Raw genomic sequence first — 21,118 nt, 5'->3', positions numbered from 1 at the left:
TGATTTTAGAAGCCCTTTGTCTTATAATTTGATTTGAAAATACATTTTATGAATTTGTCATAATATTTTCTTTCTATCTATGTCATTCTATTTCTTTTTCTTGTATCTATTACTTTCTATCATGAAGTCTCTATAATTTTAATGAACATTTTACAAATAAGTTCTGTCTTCACTAATGGACCCATTTAACAGAACAGTTACTAAACATCCACTGTGTTAAATTATGAGGTCACAAAGGTAAAGAATAGTTCCTACCTTGATGAATCTCAAACTACATTGGGAGAGACTATATAGGTAAACATGTTTACCTATTCCTTCAAAATTTGTGTTTACTGTGGGTAAAGCAGTGTGTAGGTGGACAGAATAGAAATGTGAATGAGGTTAGTTTTGCCATTGAGAGTACAGTCTAATTGGAACATAGACAGAGGGTCTTTGAGACCTTATAACAAAATTTATATGGCTGGAAGGGTGACTTTCCCCAATTATTACTTTTTTTTTTAAAGAATTTATCTTAAAAATTGTTTGTATGTTTTTCTGTATTGACTTTATGATTGGCTTATTTCCCAAAGAATATAAACTATTGGCATTTTTATTAGGGTCAAAAGTGAGAATTCATAACTTTATAGAGTTATATACTTCTATTTATGGAATTTTTTTGTCTTCCTAATTAAGGTCTTTATTTCTGGAATTAAATCATTTTAAGTGTGATTTTTTTTCTTCCATTGTATTTTTAAACTTGTTTACATATGTTCAAGGAATTGGTGTATTAAAGTCAGGAAATATTGAAGACCAACTAATTATCAGAATACTTGAGGCAAAAACATTTAACAGAGACTCCAGCTTGTTTACCATACTTCAGTTACTAATACATCAGAATAGGTCATTGCAGTGTGATCTTATCTACTAGTTCTATCCCATGATAGTAAGGCTCTATGGAACTCAGATTAATAGTGTACAGTTATTTAAAAGTGGTATTTTTATACTATGTAAGTAGTATAATTTTTTTTGAAGACAGTTCTGTAGAACCATGCAGTTTTTCTTTGTAACTTTCTTATTCGGAATAAAGGGTTAACTTGAATCACACAATTATTATATTACCAGAGGCATGTGTATCTTAGTATGCGTCTGAAAGCTGAAGAAACTGTTTTTTGACATAGCATCAGGCCAGTAGAGGGCTCTCCAAGTCAGTCTACAAGGACATATAGAAATAGCTGAAGGGATATAGAAAAGAGGGTTGCTGAAAATGTTAGAAGGATTTAAAATTATGTGGGGAATTAAAATATGGTTGAGAAATTAGTCTTCAAAAGATAAGGTAAATTAATAAAAGGGAATCAAGGAAAACCCAAAGTACTAAATGGATATTATAAATATAGGAGATGAATTTTTTTTAGTAGATATATATAGAGAGCTGATAAATGGCAAGGGTCTAAAAGAACCAATGAGTATAATAAAAAATATTTCTTAGCAAATAAAGTATTTAGATGTTTGAACAGTGATTTTCAATTTTTTATTGATTAATTTGACAATGTATAAGTTTAAGGTGCACAGCACACTATTTAACACACTTATGTATTATGTTTGTTAAAGTAGCAGTATTTATTACATTACATAATTGTAGTACATATTATTGTCCATGTTCATTACACTTCGCATTAAATTTCTATGGCTTATTTACTACTCCTTAGTACCCTTATACAAGTTTATATCCTTATACACTATTATTCAAATTTCCACCTCCCAACTCCCCCATCCTCTGGTAACCACCAGTTACTCTGTTTTTTACAGGTTTAACTTTTTGTAGATTCTACATATAAGTGATATATAGTCCTTAATATTTCTCCGTCTGACTTATATTGCTGAACATAATGTGCTTAAGGTCCATTCATGTTATTATAAATCATAGGATATCTTCCTTTTTCATGGCTGGATAATATTCCACTATGTACATTTAACACATCATTTTTATCTATTGATAGGCATTTGGGTTATTTCCATATCTGACCTCTTATGAAAAATGCTGTGATAAACATGGGAGGGTATATACTTTCAGAATCCTGTTTACATATTTCCTTTGGGTATATACCCAGAAATGGGATGGCTAGATTATATGGTAGATCTATTTTATTGGTCCATGGTGGCTGTACCAATTAACCCCCACCAGTGGTGTGTAAGGGTTCTTTTTTCAGCACATCCTCACCTGCATCTGCTATTTGTCCTCTTGATGATAATCATTCTAACAGGTATGACATGGTATCTCAACTGTGATTTTAATTTGCATTTTCCTGATGATTAATGAAGTAGAACATTTTCCCCTGTGTCTGTTGGCCATTTTGATACCCTCTTTGGAAAAATGTCTATTTAGGTCTTTTGCCCCATATTTAACTGGATTAATTTTTTATTATTAAATTGACTTGAGTTCTTTTTATATTTTGGATATTAATTCTTTTCTGATACATAGTTTTCTGAAATATCTTCTTATTCTATAGTTTTTCTTTTCATTTTGTTGTATTAGATCTTCTGCTATGCAGAAGCATTTGAGTTTGATATAGTTCCATTTGTTGATTTTTGCTTTTTGTTGTTTGTGCTTTTGGCATCATGTCTAAAAAGCAAATCATTGTTGAGACCAGTATTGATGAGTTTTCCCCTATGTTTCATTCTAGGAGTTTTATGATATCAGATCTTTTAAGTCTTTGATCCATTTCAAGTTAGTTTTTGTGAGTAGTGTGAGATAGGGGCTCGATTTCATTGATCTGCATGTGTTTGTACAGTTTTCCCAGCACACGTGTCAAAGAGACTCGCCTTTCCCCATAGGGTATTCTTGGTTCTCTGGTCAAATATCAGTTGACTGTGTATGCCAGGATTTAATTCTGGGCTCTCTATTCCGTTACATTGATTGATGTGTCTTTTTTGTACCAGTATCATACTGTTTTTATTACTGTGGCTTTTTACTGTAGTTTGAAATCCAGAAGCATGATCCCTCTGGCTTTAATTTTTTTCCTTTTTTTTCCCCCTCAGGATTACTTTCGGTATTTGGGGTCTTTTGTGGTTCCACACAGATTTTAGAGTTATTTCTTCAATTTCTGTGAAGAATAGCAAAGGAATTTTTATCTTAGATGTATGAACAATGTTATTTTTTTATGCATAGCATTTTATATGTGCACAATTTGGGGCACATACCTTGCTCATCCTAATTCCATAGCAAATTAAACAAAGAAAAATATATTTTTCATATTCTGTATATTCTAGGTTAAAGAAAGTAAATTTTTGACATAAAATAACATTCTTTTATGAATTTATAGATGTAAAACATATTTTGGGTAAATAACTCTATTTGACTGTTAAAAACTTTGAACAGCCTACGATCAAGATGACCTGAAAGTTAAACATCAGCAAATCTCATAGGTAGAAAATGAGAACTAGGTTTTTTTCCAAAAATTCACACTTCCTAGATTGTTTTAGTAGTAAAATTGCTGGAACTGAAGAGTGATTTATCTTTATAATGCCCTATACCAAAATTTTAACCTGTGGTTAACAAGGCTTCTTAGGGGGAAAAAATGTGAAGGATCCTTTTTATCTTTTGTTAAAAACTGAAGAAGAGATGTCTTCTTTTAACATAGATGTGAACCTTGGAATAGACCAAGCAGATACTATTTAATTACGCTTCATTGATGCATCATTTCTTGCTTTCTTTCCATTTTATCCTTTTTCTATTTATGTAATTTTTCTATTTCATTTTCCTTCAGCCATTTTTTCTACTACCAAGTTTTGTGGCTTTAATGAGCATTTTATAAATGAGTCCCACCTTTACGAATGAGCTCATTGAACAAAACATAAACACCTAATGTGTTAAATTCTGGGGCAGCAAAAATGAAGGATACTTTCTGTATTCATGATTTTGAATCCCACAGAGAGAGACTGTATCAAAAAGCATGTTTATCCATTTCTTCAGAAATAACTTGTTTACTGTGGATAAGGCACCATGTAGGTTCTAGTAATATAAATGTGAATGAAGTTGGTTTTTTCATCAAAAAGTGTACAATCCAGTGAGGAAGACTGATAAACAAGAGATAATTGTAGTAAGTTGGAGGTGCCCAAATGGGATATATGTGAAGTAATATGGGAATCCCTACTAAGAACAGATAAACTAGCCTTGCAGAGGGAGGCTTAAGCTTCCTGTAGGAAAGGACATCTGATCTGAGAACCTGATGAAGTAAAAGAATTTAGGCAGGTTAAGGAAATGGAGAAATAGTGCTTCAGGCATGCTATATTGTGTGTGAAGAGGCCCAAAGATAAAGCATTTGGAAAAGTACACATTATTCTGTATGGATGAAGTGCAAAGTGAGAGAGAGTAGTGGTAAGAGGTGTGCTTAGAGAGAGGTAAGGCAGGGGTCAAGTTGTATCAAGGGCTTATAAAGTAAGGGACCCATTTGTCCCTGTTTTAGCTACAGTTTCAGTTAATGCTTGTTGTACTCCCATAGTGATTAATAGCACCCCCTTTCAATCTCTGAAGTGTCCTAGTTTGGTCACCCCTGGGGCGTAATAGACCCTGGATTTAAGATGGATGGTATTGGGGCAGAAACCAGGCAGGAAGCTCTTATCAATAGTCCAAAAGTTAAATGGACATCTGAATTTAACAACAATGTTGGTTAAGACAAAAGGAAGAATGTTTATTACACATCTGTGTGACCAAGCATGGGCTTGATTTGATGACTTTAATGTGGTGAGAGAAGTGATTGCCTAGTTTCAGATGGGCAAAATTGATTGGCTTTTATTGCCAAAGGCCAGGATAGAGACAACTACATCAGGAGTAAGTTCTATTAGAGAATAATGAGTTACGCTTATATATTATTATATTGTAAATTTGGGACTAAGATGAAGAATGAGGCTGATATTCATAGGTAGGTCTAAGGGAGAGGTTAGAAATATAGGACTTGTCAGTCCACCCAGGTGGTGGTTGAAGCTTGGGTATGATCACTTCTTCCAGGGAGTGAAGAAAATGGGACCCGTAAGTAACGACAGGGAACAGCAGTATTTTAGAGTCAGTAAAAGAGCACAGGTTGTGAAGGAGCATGGTGGAGGGGCGTGGGAGTGGGGGTTGCGTATTGTTACAGAAATGAAGGGAAGACCGGCTTTCTTCACAGAGTCAGTGGTTGTAAGACACTCTGGCTGAAAAAGCAATTTAAGGGCTTAAAGCAGTTCTGGCTTCAGGCTTTTCTCTTTCTGTCTGCTTAATTTCGTGTACAAGTTCTACAATTTGTCTTGTTATGAAACACATTTCTGTAGTGCAGATTTGCTCATACATGAATGGTACAATGAGGTCAGTATAGTTTTCAAGTCTCATTGGTTCATATGTGGTTTTTGTTTTGTTTTTCCAGGCAAGGGGATTTAGAATAGTGTGAGTAAAATTAGAATCTTCGGCAGGCTGCAGAACAGGCCTAGGCTCACCTGCTGCCTTGGCAGCAGAAGTCTCTTCAAGTTTCATTTTCAGAAAATTGTACTGTACTGCCTTGAGACATGCACTCCCTCCTTTAGTAGCTTCAGTTCCTGGCAGGTCGTGTTGCCTCCTACCCACCTGAATGTAGTCCCCATATTGCAGAGTTCTACCTCTATCATCTCAATACCCACCAGACCTGCTCTAATTAAAGTGATGCCAGCATTTAATATTAACTGTGACTGCCTGCCCAAGAAGTTCAACTCTTCTCCCCAGCTACTATTTTGATTAGTAATCTGGTTTAAGTTGTGTAGTCTTTGAATGGACTATTGCCTTTCCTTTTCCCTTAAGCCCTATTTTTAGTGCTTCGTTTTTGAGTGCTTTTCCAGGAATATTTCATTGTAGTAGAAACATCTGTATTAACTTATTTGTAAAATTAATAAATTTTATATTTTAGAACAGTTTTAGGTTCACAGCAAAATTGAGCAGAATGTACAGAGTTCTCATATATCCTGTGCCCCCACATACCTACGGCTTTCTCCACTGTTGACATCCTCTGTCACAGGATATCTTTGTTACAGTTGAACCTGTATTGACCCATTATCATCACCCAAAGGCCGTAGATTACATTGAGGTTCACACTTGGTGTTACAATTCTGTGAATTTGGACAAATGTATAATGACCCATATGCATTATTGTAGTATCGTACAGAATAGTTTCACTGCCCTAAAACTCTGTGCTCTACCTGTTCAATCCCTCCTCTCCTTTAACCTCTGGCAACAACCAATCTTTTAACTGTCTCCATAGTTTTGCCTCTTCCAGAATGTGATATAGTTGGAATCATACAGTATATAACCTTTCAGATTGGCTTCTTTCACCTCATGACACACATTTAAGTTTCCTCTGTGTCTTTTTTTTTTTTTTTTTTTTTTTTGAGAGAGAGCGTGCAGGCATGCATGCACGTGGGCAAGTAGGGTGGGTGCTGGGCAGAGAGAGAGAAAGAGAGAGAGAGAGAGAGATGGAAAATCCCAAGCAGCCCCACGCTCAGCACAGAGCCTGAGGTGTGGGGCTTGATCCCACAACCCTGGCATTATGACCTGAGCCAAATTCAAGAATCAGATGCTCAACCACTGAGCCACCCAGGGTGCCCCATCATCATATTGATAGCTTATTTCTTTTTAGTGCTGAATAATATCCCATTGCCTGTATGTACCATAGTTTATTTATCCACTCATCTACTGAAGGAAATTTTAGTTATTTTAAAGTTTTGGCAAATATGAGTAAAGCTGCTGTAAACTTTCATGTGAAGCTTTTTGTGTAGCATATTTTCTATTCATTTGGGTAAATACCAAGGAACACAATTGCTGGATCATATGGTAAGAGTATGTTTAAGTAACTGCCAAGATGTCTTTCAAAGTGGTTATATTACTTTGCATTCCCTCCAGTAATAAACAAAAGTTTCTCTTGCATATCCTCACCAGCATTTGGTGTGCAGAGTTTTTGATTTTGGCCATTCTAATAGGTATATAGCGGTAGGTAGCTCATTGTTGTTTCAATTTGCAATACCCTAAAGACATTTGATTTTGAACATCTTTTCATATGTTTATTTGTCATCTGTATATTTTCTTCAGTGAGATAACTGTTTGTTCAGGTCATTCCCCCATTTTTAAAATTTGTGTTGTTTTTTATTGTTGAGTTTTAGGAGTTCTTTGTATAGTTTGGATACATATCCTTCATCATATGTGTCTTTTGCAAATAGTTTCTGCCAGTATGTGGCTTATCTTCTCATTTTCTTGATAATGTCTTCTGCAGAGCTTAAATTTTTAATGAAATCCAGCTTATCATTTGTTTCTTTTTTTTTAAACATTTAAAAAAAATGTTTATTTATTTTGAGAGAGAAAGCAAGAGCACAAGCAGTGAGTGAGGGAAAGAGAGAATCCAAGCAGGCTCCATGCTGTCAGCACAGAGCCCAATGCGGGGCTCAATCCCATGAACCATGAGATCATGACCTGAGCCGAAATCAAGAGTTGGATGCTTAACCAACTGAGCCACCCAGGTGCCCCCATTTGTTTCTTTTACGGATCTTACCTTTAGTAGTGTATCTAAAAGTTATTGTCGGGGCGCCTGGGTGGCGCAGTCGGTTAAGCGTCCGACTTCAGCCAGGTCACGATCTTGCGGTCCGGGAGTTCGAGCCCCGCGTCAGGCTCTGGGCTGATGGCTCAGAGCCTGGAGCCTGTTTCCGATTCTGTGTCTCCCTCTCTCTCTGCCCCTCCCCCGTTCATGCTCTGTCTCTCTCTGTCCCAAAAATAAATAAACGTTGAAAAAAAAAATTTTAAAGTTATTGTCATATCTAGGTTTTTTTTTCTATGTTATCTTCTAGGGGTTTTATAGTTTTCCATTTTAACAGTTAGGTCTGTAGTCCATTTTGTGTTAATTTTTGTGAAAAGTGTAAAGCCTGTGTCTAGATTCATTTTCTTGCATATAGATGTCCCATTGTTCCAGCATCATTTGTTGAAAAGACTTTCTTTGTTCCATTGTACTGCCTTTGTTTTTTGTCAAAAATCAGTTGGCTGTATTTATATGTAGATCTATTTCTAGGCTTTCATTTCTTTTCCACTGACCTGTTTGGTCTTTCCTCAATGCCATACACTCTAGATTACTGTAGATTTATTGTAAGTCTTGACATCAGGTGGTCAGTCCTGCATCTTTGTTCTTTTCCTTCAATATTATGTTGACTATTCTGGGTCTTTTGTTTTTTCATAGAAACTTTACAATCAGTTTGTTGCTACCCACAAAATAACTTGTTTGGATTTGCCTGAGATTGCATTGAATCTATGGATTAAGTTGGGTAAAACTTAACATCTTGACAGTATTGAGTCTGTCTGTGGACATGGAATATCTCTTTGTTTATTTCATCCTTCTTTGGTGTCTTTGATCAGAGCTTTGTAACTTTCCTTATATCTTGTACTTTGTACTTATTTATACTTATTTCATTTATACTTATTTCATTTTGGGGGTGCTAATGTAAATACCAATGTGTTTTAAATTTCAAATTCTACTTGTTCATTGCTGGCATATAGGAAAACACCTGACTTTCATATATTAATCTTGTTTCTTGCAACCTAGGTATTATTTTCCTATTAGTTGCGGGAGGTGGGTTTTTTGTTTTTGGTTTTGGTTTTGGTTTTGGTTTTTTTTGGTCTGTTTTCTTGGATTTTCTAAATAAGTGATTATATCATCTGTGAACAAAACTGTTTTAATTCTTTTTTCTGCCCAACTAGCATACATTTTATTTCCTTCTCTTGTTTTATTGCATTCCCTAGGATTTCCAGTACAGTGTAGAAAATCAGTGGTGGGAGGAACATCCTTGCCTTGTTCCTGATGAAGCTTCAAGTTTCTTACCATTAGCTGCTGCTAGCTATAGTTTTTTTCTAGATGTTCTTTATCAAGTTTAGTAAGTTTGCCTCTATTCCAAGTTTGGTTATAGTTTTTAGCACGAATGAGTGTTGAATTTTGTCAAAATTATTTTCTACATTTAATTGATATGATCATAATGTTTTTTCCTCTGTAGACTGTTGATATGATGGATTACATTAATTGATTTTTGAATGTTGAACCAGCCTAAATTGCTGGGATAAATTTCAGTTGGTCATGGTGAATAATTCTTTTTATACATTGTTAGATCCAGTTTGCTATTTTTTTGAGGATCCATTTATGTAAAATATTGGTCTGTAGCTTTCTTTTTTTAAAAATTAAAACAATTTTTTTTTTTATTTTTAGTAATCTCTACACACAACGTGGGGCTTGAACTCATGACAGTGAGATCAAAAGTCGCATACTCTTCCAAGTGAGCCAGGCAGATGCCCTTATGGTTTTCTTGTAATGTCTTTGTCTCATTTGGTATTAGGGTAATTGTGGCCTCATAGAATGAGTTAGAAGTATTCCTTCTGCTTCTGTGTCTGGAAGAGATTGTAGAAAGTTGGTATAATTTCTTCCATTTTTATTTTTTTATTTTTTTAAAAAATTTTTTATTTTTAACGTTTATTTATTTTTGAGACAGAGAGAGACACAGCATGAATGGGGGAGGGTCAGAGAGAGAGGGAGACACAGAATCTGAAACAGGCTCCAGGCTCTGAGCTGTCAGCACAGAGCCTGACGCGGGGCTTGAACTCATGGACCGTGAGATCATGACCTGAACTGAAGTTGGACACCCAACTGACTTGAGCCACCCAGGAGCCCCTGATTTCTTCCATTTTTAAATGCTTGGTAGAATTCACCAGTAAACCCATCTGGGCCTGGTGCTTTTTGTGTTAGAAAGTGATTAATTATTGATTTAATTTCTTTAATTGGCCTCTTCAGATTATTTATTTCTTGTATGAATTTTGGCAGGTGGTGGTTTTCAAGAAATTAGTCTATTTCATCTAGGTCATCAAATTTATTGGCATAAAGTTGTTCATAATAATCCTTTATTATATTTTTTAATGTCCATGGGATCTGTAGTGATGTTTGCCCTTAAAATCTGATATTAATAAATTTGTGTCTTCTTTCTTTTTTCTTAGTTAGCCTGAACTAGAAGGTTATTGATTTTATAGATCTTTTCCAGAATGAGTTTTGATTTTGTTGATTTTCTATATTGATTTCCTGTTTTCAGTTTCATTGATTTCTGCTTTAATTTTTATTCTTCTATATATTGGATTTGATTTATTTTTCTGTGTCTAGTTTCTAATGTGGAAGCTTAGAAAATTGATTTTAACCCTTTCTTGTTTTCTAATATATGCACTTCACGTTATAAATTTCCCTCAAAGCACTGCTTTAATTACATCTCACAAATTTTAGATAATCTGTATTTTCATTTCCCTTTAGTACAGAATATTTTAAAATTTCTCTTGATATTTCTTCTTTGATCCATAAGTTATCTAGAAGTGTACTATTTTTAATCTTCAAGTATTTTGGGATTTTTATAGCTACCTTTCTGTTGATTTCTAGTTTAATTACATTATGGTTTGAGAGCATATATTGTTTGATCCTTCTTCTTTTAAATTTGTTAAGACATGTTTTATCACCCAAAATGTGGTCTATTTTGGTAAATGTTCTGTATGAGCTTGAGAAGAATGTGTAATCTGAAGTAGTCTATACATGTCAATTACATCCAGGCAGTTGTTGATGCTGTTTAGTTCAACTGTGTTCTTAGTAATTTTCTACTTGATGGGTCTGTTCATTTCTGATAGAGGGTTGTTAAAGTCTCCAGTTATTATAGTAGATTCATTTGTTTCTCCTGTAGCTCTCTCAGTTTTTACAGCACATATGTTGCTGCTCTGTTGTTAAGCATATACACATTAAGGATTGCTAAGGCTTCTTGGAGTATTGACCCTTTCATGTAATGCTCATTTTGGTTCCTGATAACTTTCCTGGCTGTAAAGTCTGCTTTTTCTGGAATTAATATAGCTATTCTACTTTCTTTTGATGAGAAGTTAGCATGACGTATCTTTTTCCATCCCTTTGCTTTTAATCTGTGTGTGTCATTATTTTTAGTGTGGGTTTCTTGTAGGGAGCATATAGTCAGGTCTTGTTTTAGGACCCATTGAGGCAGTCTCTGTCTTTCAGTTGATGTATTTATACTATTTACATTTAAAGTGATTATTGATACAGTTGGGTTAAAACCAACCATGTTTTACTGTTTACATGTTTACTGTTTTTTTGCTCTTGTTCTTTGTTCCTATTTTTGTCTTCCACACTTTGTCTGCCTTTTGTGCTTTTACTCGAGCATTTAATATAATTCCATTTTCTCTCCTTTCTTAGCATATATTTTACACTTCTTTTTTTAGTGGTTGCCCTAGAGTTTGCAATATACACTTACAACCAACCCAAGTCTGCTTGCAGATAACACTGTACCTTTCATGAGTGGTGCAAATTCCTTGTAATAATTAAGTACTACTAAATCTTCCTTCCTTGTTCTTGTATCATTGCTGTCATTCATTTCACTTAAGCATACACACACACAAACACACACTAAGTGAACACATTGTTGCCATTATTGTTGAATAAGCATATCTATTAGATTAAGACAAATAAAAGCTTTTATTTGCTTTGATTTGATTTGAGTTTCTGACCTATATCATTTTCCTTCTCTCTGAGGAACTTCCTTTTAACATTTCTTCCAAGCCAAGTCCATTGGCAACAAATTACGTCAACTTTGTTTGAGAAAACCTTTACTTCTTCACCTTTGAAGAATAATTTCAGAGTATAGAATTACAGGTTGGTGGGTTTTTTTCTCTCAACACAAAATATTTCACTCTACTTTCTTCTTGTTTGCACAGTTTCTGAGAAGTCAGATACAACTATTATGTTAGCCTGTCTGGAGATAAGGTGTTTTTTCCTCTGGTTTATTTCGAGATATTTTTTTATCTTTGACTTTCAGAAATCTAAGTATAATATGCCTCGATGTAGTTTTTTGGAATTTATTTTGCTTGATCTCTGAGCTTCCTGAATCTGCGATGTGGTAGTTGACAGTTTGGGGAAATTCTCAGTCAATTTTGTTTCAAATGAATGCTGTTTTCATTCCTTTCTTCTCCTTGTATTGTTATATACCTTTTGTAGTTATCTCACAGTTCTTAGATATTCTCTTTTATTTTTTCCAGTGTTTTTTCTCTTTGTTCTATAGTTTTGGAAGTTTCTTGTAATATCCTCAAGCTCTAAGATTGTTTCCTGAACTGTGTTCAGTCAACTGATGAGCCCATCAAAGACCTTCTTTATATCTGTTACAGCATTTTTGATCTCTAAAATTTATTTTTTATTCTAAGGATAGCCACCTCTGTGCTTATTACATTAACCATATGTTCTTGCCTGTTTTCTGCCTTAGCATTAATGCCCTATATTGATCATAGTCTTAAAAATTTTTCGGTCTAATAATTCCAACATTCCTGTCATATCTGACTCTGGTTCTGTTGCTTATTTAGTCTATCCAGCTGTGATTTTGTCTTTTAGTGTGCCTTGTAATTTTTTGTTGAAAGTTAGATCAGATGTACTAGGTAAAAGGAAATGTGGTAAATAATATAATGGTAAGGTGTAGAGAGAAGTATTATGTAGTCCTTTGGTTAGGTGTTAGTCTTTTTGTGAGCCTGTGATTTTGGACTCTGAACTTAATGAGTGCTTCTGTCTTTTTCTTTCCTACCCTTAAGTGAGATAGGATGGCTAGAGACAACTAGAATTGAATATTTCTCTTCTAGGTAGGTTAGTTCCCTTCTAGGTAGGGTAGTCTCTAGTTTAATAGTTTCTACTGAAGACAGGTCTTGTTAAGAAGAATGTAGTGTTCTGGTGTATTTCCAAATGGTTCCTTTTATCCTCTTCCTGCTAGAAACATGAAGAGATTTTCCCGATAATTAATCACTGTGAGGACCTGATAGAGCTCGTGGCAGTAAAACTCAAAAAGGTTGAGTGTCTCCTATGACTAGATCTCCCTTGGAGTTTTTGACTCTCAGAATTGTCCATTCTGAGCCTCCAGCAATTCATCAACTTCAGTTCTGGTTTTCCTATTCCAGCATTGGTTGCAAGGAGGATTTTGTTCTAGTAACTGTGACTTTCTATATTCATCTGTCTCTCCAATTTAGGGGGCAGAAGTTTACCCTGTGACCTTACTTCTGATATATCTAAGAAGAATTGTTGATTTTTCAGTGTGTTCAGCTTTTTCCACTTGTTAATAAAATAGATGGAATGGAAATTTCTGAGCTCATTACATGCCAGATTATAAACTATAAGTCTGTGTTATTTTTTTTTTTTTTAGTTTCCTGTCCTGGCCCACCCATCTTTCTGAATTTTAGACCCATCTCTCTAACTTCCTCTCTATTTGTATGTTCAAATGATAATCTTAATAAGCTCTAATTGTAATTAAGTACATCTGCTTAGAGCTGTTCTCCTATATGACCTTCTTACCTTGGCTCAGAATAGGATCTTCCCTGTTTCTCGACTAAAAATCTCAAACCTTAGTTATCTAACATTTCCTGTCTGTACACTTCTTAAAAAATAATTTTCTCTAGATCCTCTCAATTCTACTTCCAGACTTTCTTCATTCTGTTCTCCATGCTCTTGTTTAACTCCTCTTTTTTATCAGCTAAGTAGGTTAGAATAATTTCTGAAAGTGACATATTCATATCCATTCATTCATTCTCAGTATCCTCTAATTCCTGTTGTCCACTGCTTCCAGTGGTTGTAGCACTCTCTTGTTCTCTTTACTCTTTTCTTTTCCCTTCAATCAAAAGTTACTGAGAGTTGGGAAACATGGGTGGCTCATTCGGTTGAGCATCCAACTTCGGCTCAGGTCATGATCTCCGAGTCTGTGAGTTTGAGCCCCACATCGGGCTCTGCTGACAGCTCAGAGTCTGGAGCCTGCTTCAGATTTTGTGTCCCTCTGTCGTTCTTCCCCTCCCCCACTCATGTTCTGACTCTTTCTCAAGAACAAATAAACATTAATAAATAAATCAACAAAGTTATTGAGAGTCTGCCTACTGGGCTAAATGCCAGGGAATACAGAGATTTATAAAACAGAGTTCACAATCTTCTTAAATCATGTTACTGGTTATAAAACCAGTGATGTTTTTATGGTCTTAACTCATTTCCTATGAGTTAAGATTTAACTGAATCTTGTGATTATACAACAGTATGGTCCCACATAGATTTTTAAATTTCCCCTTATATCCATCCTCCCTCTTACAATCCATACTTTAAACAGCGATGGGTATTCTCTGTATATATTCCATTTATTTATTTTTTTAAGTTGTATTTATTTATTTTGAGAAAGAGAATGAGAGAGAGCGTGCAGGAGAGGGGAAGAGAGAGAGGGAAAGAAAATCCCAGCCAGGCTCAGCATGCTCAGCACAGCCCGATGTGGGGCTTCATCTGATGAACCATGAGATCATGCATGACCTGAGCTCTTCCTTTCTCCATTTCTGCCAGAATCCTCCTTATTTTCAAAGGGTATCTCAAAAGCCACCTCCCAGAAAAGGCTTTTTCCTCATTCTCCCAATGTTGTCTTCATTTGTCCTCCCACCTCCCCATTCTTTTTACTTAAAATGACTTTTCTTTGGCTACCATATTGTATGGTGCCCTATATATATATATATAATCATCTGATGCCTCTGATTAGAATTTGAGTTTTTAAAGGACAGTGGTAGAGTCTGTCATCTTTGAAATACTCAGCACACAATAAATGCTACTTGTATAATTTTTGAATTATAACTCCTCCTTTGGTGAAGTATGAGTTCTTCAAGGTCTAGTTCAAGTTCACTTCCTGTAAAACCTTTCCATAGGTACTACAGTACAACTGCCTTTGCACTTAGACAGTTTCCATTGTCTTTCTTTGTGTGATACTTTATTAAACTGATGAGACCTTGCTTTATTAACTGTTGAATCCCTAGTACACAATTCTTAATATATGTGCTTAAGTAAATATGTGTTGAGTAAGTGGAAAAATAAATTGTCTGTTTACTTTCACATTACTGTATTGGTATCTTTTACAGTACTTAGAACATTTTAATTTTTTGAGGAAATATTTGTATTTTCTGTCTGCCTTTTCCTGATTATAATGGTGCACGGTAGGGGAAAGATCTAACCTGAATTCCTTATAAAACCTCGCTCATAGAAACAAGGATGCATTTGTTCAATCAGCAATTATTTTTTGAGCTCTTATTTTATGCCAGTGATTATTCTAGGAAATAGCGATATAAGGGCAACTAAGATGGACAATAATTCCTGCTTTCATGGACCTTACATTCTAGTTAGAGGAAAAAATTAATACTTATTGATGGGGCACCTGGGTGCCTCAGTCGGTTGAGTGTCTGACTCTTGATTTCAGCTCAGGCCATGATCTCATAGTCGTGTTCTTGAGCCTGTGTTAGGCTCTGCGCTGGGCATGGAGCCCACTTGAGATTCTCTCTCCCTTTCTCTTTGCCCACCCCCTCCCCACCCCATGCTTGTGCGCATGCACTCTCTTTCTCCCTCTCAAAAATTACTTACTGAGTTTAATATTAGCTGGAAATGCTCACCTGTGAAGAATTAGCTCTTTAGTTTTTATCTCCCTAGACCTTTCATTTCTGTTTAATGTATTATTTATGTCTCTAATTATACTTTTTAACCAAAAACCTTGCCTTTATTAAGCTTTTCTTTATGTGTTAGGAACTTTACGTATTTTATCTCTGTTCTTCAAAAAAAAAAAAAACACTGCAAGGTAGACTTTATTATTTCTGATTTATAGATGAGAAGACAGGTTTGGCATTGGTAAGTAAGTAATGTGATTTAATCATGGCACATAACTAGGAAGTGGGAGAGCTGGGATTCATGCCAAGGGCTGTCTGTTGCAGAAGCCTATATATACACTCTCTGTACAATACCTTATTTCCAGTTTCTTTCCATTTTTTCAGGACAAGTAAATCTTTAACCTGTTTTATTTTTTTCTTTCCTGATAGCCACAGTATGAGAACAGTTCACTCCAAACTCCATTTTGTGATCAGTCAGTATCCCATTCCCAGCAAGAGGAACTTGAGCAAAAGCTTGCATCTACTGAAAAAGAGGTTTTACAGCTCAACCAGTTTCTCAAACAAAGAATAAGCCAATTTAGTGAAGAAAAGAAGAAACTGGAGGAAAAGGTAGATATTTTTAATAAAGTTGAATTAGGTCAATAACATTGCTCCAACATATAATTCTTTGTCATCGACTATATTTTAGGTGTTATACCAGGTTGTACACTTAGATTAAAATGATTAGTTTTGTAGTAACTTTTAAGAAAGTCTGTGCCGTCTACAAAAATCTAGAGATTTTCTTGAGGGATTAAAAATGCCGCAGTATATTACTTGCTAACTAGTAGTGAAACGTTTTTTTAAGTTTGTTGCCTACACTGAGATGTGACACAAATAACTTTTTCTTCTCTTTTTTTGGGTCCCTGTTTCTTTGTCTTGTTGAGTATGAAGGATTGGTAAATGAAATAAAGGTGGTCTTTTTTCATAAGAACATGACTTATAAGAACAAGTTATTTAAGCCGAAGCCCCTGATTCAGAACAAGTAGTGAAAAAACAAAATCTTTATGCATGTGATATATCCTTATATTTATTTGACCTTTCTACCTTTATTAAAGTATTTTTGTATTTCCTTTCATTCCATTATAGTGTCATTAAAGATCGAGTAGATTACCTGCTAGTCCTAATTTACTGAAGAAGCATAGATCCTTAAGCTGCTACTTAGTTGCAGAACTGGTTTTAGACTCTTGATATGCCCAGCTTATTATTCTATTAATTGAAACTTCCATTCAAGTGATCTTGAAACCGTCACCGTGATTTCTGCAGGCATGTTTGGAGTTATTAATAGAGCACTCAGTTGACATTTTTGTGTGTTTGTATATGTATACATGTGAGTTAAATTTTGGATCTTCCAAAACCTGACAAAAATGTACATGGTTTCTCTTAGCTGTATGATGTATTTTACGTTGGCTAACTTGAAAATAACTTAGGTACCTGTTTCTTGTTTCTTTTCTGTATTTTGGGGGCTCCGTGCAATACCATAATCTGGAGGGAGCTAAGAAAATATTTATTGGTTCTATAGATGTGGGAGGGACTAAAATATTTTCTCACCTGAGATTTGTTAATTGAAAGATTGTGTGCAAATTACGATGATTCGGTGGATACAGACTTTAAAATATATTTTTATGTCTTATCTAGATTTTTCTCATCTTTTGTTACTTGAAAAATATTTCAAGCTATTCATGTACAAAAGACAATTCTTATTTTGCCTTCTGAGTGCCCTCTTCTTCCTAAATAATATAAAACAAAATTTTCTTTAGTGTTCATTACTGTATATTCAGTTACTCATGCATGCTGGAAACCTTGCCAACATTAAGCCGGTCTCCTAAATATATATACAATCCATCTAACACTACGAGAGTGGTCCAAGTTATCATCTCTTGGCAAAAGCTTTTTTAAGGGCCTCTTCATTGGTGCCTCTGAATCCAATCTTTCCCTGCCTGTCTGCTTTCCTCTCTCTCCAGTCACTTTTTTTGTTGTTGTTATTGTTACAATTCCGTGTATTTTATTTATTATATTTTCTTTCAATTGAAGCATAATTTATATATAGTCAAATCAAAACCTCTCAATCACTAGGAGTGCCTGGCTGGCTCAGTCAGTAGAATATGCAACTCTTAATCTCAGGGTCATGGGTTTGAACCCCATGTTGGGCATAGAGTTTACTTAATAAGCAAACATTTCAGTCACAAGAAATTCCTTTGTGCTTCTTTCTAGTCTGGTTTCCTTCCTGTTTCTGAAACACTGTTACCACTACAGATTAGTTTTGAATCTTCTTGGTCTTCATATAAATGGTGTCATACTGTATGTATTCTTTTGTGTTGGTTTTCTTTCACTTAATACCTTTGATATTTATTCATATTGTTGTATATATATTGGTAGTTTGTCCCTATCTACTGCTGAGTTGCATTGTATTATATAGATATATCATGGTGTGTCTACTCTCTTGTTAATGGATATTTGAATTTTTTGCATTTTGGGGAAATTATCAACAAGGCTGCTGTAGACATTCCTGTAAATGACATTTTTTATATGAATATTTTCATTTCTCCTGGGTAAATTCCTAACAGTGGAATTTCTGAATCATACATTTCATACGATAGAGGTTTCACTTACAAGAAACTACCTGAGTTCTGCACACTTAGTGACCTTTCTGAGTTGGCCTTATGGATTGGGGCATCCTGAGCCAGTGATCCTGTGTTGAGATGCTTCAAAGCCTTATAAAAATGCTTAGATCCCCACTTAGAGTCCTGCTGTACCTAAGTTTAGCAAGAGATTTGGAGGTAGGAATGAGGTTGATGGGCTTCGTCATTTATAAAATCAGGAGTGCTCATAAAAGAAGTAAAGCTTTGAAAGCTCCAAGTCCTGCATCTGCTTATGGTCATCATTAATCAGCTTTACGTGGAGTACACATCAGATGGAACCTGGTCAGCTGGCTTTAAATTTCAGCAAGCTCTGTTAGATGGGAACATGGAACATCGCTATACATTTGTAGAAGTGCTGTATTGTTTCTGGTATGAATAAATGTACCTGTGGGGTAGAAAGAAAAGGAAAGACCACCCGAGTTCTCCCAGTGCTTGTACCATTTAACACTTCTATCAATGCATGAGAGTTCCAGTTGCTCCACAGCCTCCCAGCCCATTCTTGATCGTGTGGAGGACTGAACTTTTTAAAATGAAGACCTAGTCATTTGAGTTACCTGATAAAACCCAATAATGCCATCTCATTGTCTTTAAAGTAAGAATCAAATTCTTCCCCTGACCAGAAAGGCCCTGCCTAACTATAATCTTTGGCTCTAGCTGTCTCCCTCTGGCACACTGTGTCACAGTGTAGTGCTTACAGTTGCTCCAACAGGTCAGGCTTGGTTTCTGGTATCAGAGTCTTTACACAGAATTTCTTCTTTGCCTGGTTAATACTCGACTCTCTTCTCCCACTACTCAACTCACCCATTTATTTTGTCAAGTCTTAGCTTAAATATCTTTCTCCTGTAACCCCTTCTTTTTGTATGTTTAGAGCATTTTGTTTTGTTTTTCTAGTACTTAACACAATTTTGAGTAATCATTGTATTTTAATATTTCTCTGTAAACTCTAGGAAAGCAGGGATGTATCAGTCTGTCACTGTAGCATATGTAACACCAGCCATGGTGCCTGGCATATTGAATGAATGAATGAATGAATGCTTTCAAGTGATTTTTGCCAAGAGAGAAGAGAAGAGAGATAAGAGTGAGATAAGAATAAATTAGATATTAAAGATGTTAGAGCGAGTGTATGATAGAGCAAATTCCTGAGAAAAATAGGAAAAGGTTGATAACAGATGCCAAGATGGAAGAATTACTTTTGGGAAAGAGGAACAGTCTCTATATGGAGTGAGGCAGTTGAGAATGGAAATGTGTATACCAGAGAAGTTCAGAAGGGGGGTTGGTGTTAGAGTTTGTGTCAGAGGCCATGGAGATGATGTGAGTTTTTGAAGGGAGTGTAGAAGCTAGTAAATAGACTCATGGGTAACACATTAACTGATCAGCACTTGAGGCCCACATGAGATTGGACTGCATTGTTTCCTCCTGCATTTTCTCTCTGTTATTCTGATCAAGACTGATACTACAACAGAAAAGCATTCAATGTGAAAAATAACTAATAGAAGTTGCTTTAAAAAATTTTTTTTAATATAATTTATTGTCAAATTGGTTTCCATACAACACCCAGTGCTCATCCCAACAAGTGCCTTAATGTTTGTTTATTTTTGAGAAAAAGACAGAGCATAATTGGGGGAGGGACAGAGAGATGGAGACACAGAATCCGAAGCAGGCGCCAGGCTCTGAGCTGTCAGCACAGACCCTGATGTGGGGCTCGAACTCACAAGCTGTGAGATCATGACCTGAGCCAAAGTCACATACTTAACCAACTGAGCCACGCAGGCGCCCCAGAAATTGCCTTTTGATAAGCTCTTTCTTGTATATGCCAGAAAGCATGTGAAGGTGCATTAAGCGCATTTTTTCATTTAATGTTAACTAATCTTCACAAAAATCCTGGCAGATATATACTATCTCCCCATTTTAAAAACTGAGCAAATTGAAGCTCTGAGACAAGTTGAATAATTTGTCCAGTTGGATGTAGGTAGAAATTATTGAAAAGCAAGGAGTAAAATTCAGGATGGTTTAACTCTACAGCTGATGCTTTGTTCTAATAATAATGGTTTATTTATAAGAAAATTTAGAGGAAAACATTTCCTCAGTAATCTATTTTGTTCTAATAACTGTATTTAAAATAAAAATATATTTGTTTGTAAACCTCTTCTGAAAGCAGGGCCCTCCTATTGTCTTCTAGAAATAATCTCAATACTAAATAATATTTCCTTGAACAAAAAAAAGTAACCTTTTATAAATTGAATAGGGAAGATTTCTTGGTGATAGCTGATTTACCTGGAGGTAATTACTGGAGCTCAGATTTTAGTAACCAACATAAAACTTTTAAGTTAAAAATGAAACAAAACAAAACAAAAGAGCTTCTCATCAGTGAACAGGGCTTAAAAAACAACAACAACAACAACCCAGACTTAGTGATTATGTGTAATCAGCTTGTGGTCAACAAATAGCATAAACAGTATCCAGTAGGAGAGTACTGGCAGACATTTGTGATCAAGGGCAGCAAGCTTGACACAACAGCAAAGAAGACAGTTGTCCAGCCAAAGAAATAAAAGCAAACTAGGACATCTTTGCACAGGAGAAGATAGCATGACTAACCTATTCCATTGGCTTCTCTTTGAGGACATCGTTGTGTCACATTTAAGACACTTAAAAAATTAAATATAAATTGGGGCGACATTAATAAAAATAGGCTGGTTATTTTTATTTCTGTAACTTACAGGGTCATTTGCTAAGGCAAGAATAGGCTTTGTTGATGGGGAATACAGGCAGAACTGGTTGCTAGAGAATTTGGGGGAATTTGGTTATGCGGAGTATGAAAGAACTGAAAGAACATTGGCTTTTCAGTCAGAGGTTTATATTTGAATCCCACCTGTGTCTCAGTGACTTGTACTTAAGTCACTAAAGATCTCTGGACCTCATATTCAAAAAAGGAATAATTTATGTCTTTTTTGGAAAAATTTCTGTTCACATCCTCTGCTTA

At 35.3% G+C, this 21,118-nt stretch overlaps 1 protein-coding gene and 1 long non-coding RNA gene across 4 annotated transcripts in view; one reads left to right on the top strand and one right to left on the bottom strand.

Annotated features, from left to right (window-relative positions):
• CEP85L (centrosomal protein 85 like) overlaps window positions 1–21,118 on the top strand; it is a 170,909-nt gene that overhangs the window by 110,783 nt on the left and 39,008 nt on the right. For 2 of the 3 annotated variants that reach the window (XM_045057958.1, XM_045057957.1), the window contains exon 6: window positions 15,890–16,069. The exons of the other annotated variant lie outside the window; for it this stretch is intronic. In XM_045057958.1, coding sequence (XP_044913893.1) covers window positions 15,890–16,069 — 180 coding nt within the window. The remainder of the gene's footprint in view (window positions 1–15,889; window positions 16,070–21,118) is intronic. 3 annotated transcript variants of the gene reach the window in all.
• Window positions 17,617–21,118, bottom strand: part of LOC123385527 — a 34,615-nt gene continuing 31,113 nt past the window's right edge. Inside the window, exon 3 of the long non-coding RNA XR_006598212.1 lies at window positions 17,617–18,523. This is a non-coding gene — a long non-coding RNA (uncharacterized LOC123385527). The remainder of the gene's footprint in view (window positions 18,524–21,118) is intronic.

This window comes from Felis catus, chromosome B2 (assembly GCF_018350175.1).
Source record: "Felis catus isolate Fca126 chromosome B2, F.catus_Fca126_mat1.0, whole genome shotgun sequence".
Taxonomy (NCBI): domain Eukaryota; kingdom Metazoa; phylum Chordata; class Mammalia; order Carnivora; family Felidae; genus Felis; species Felis catus.
The sequence above is the reverse complement of the archived record's forward strand: the minus strand, read 5'-3'. Positions and strand labels throughout refer to the sequence as shown.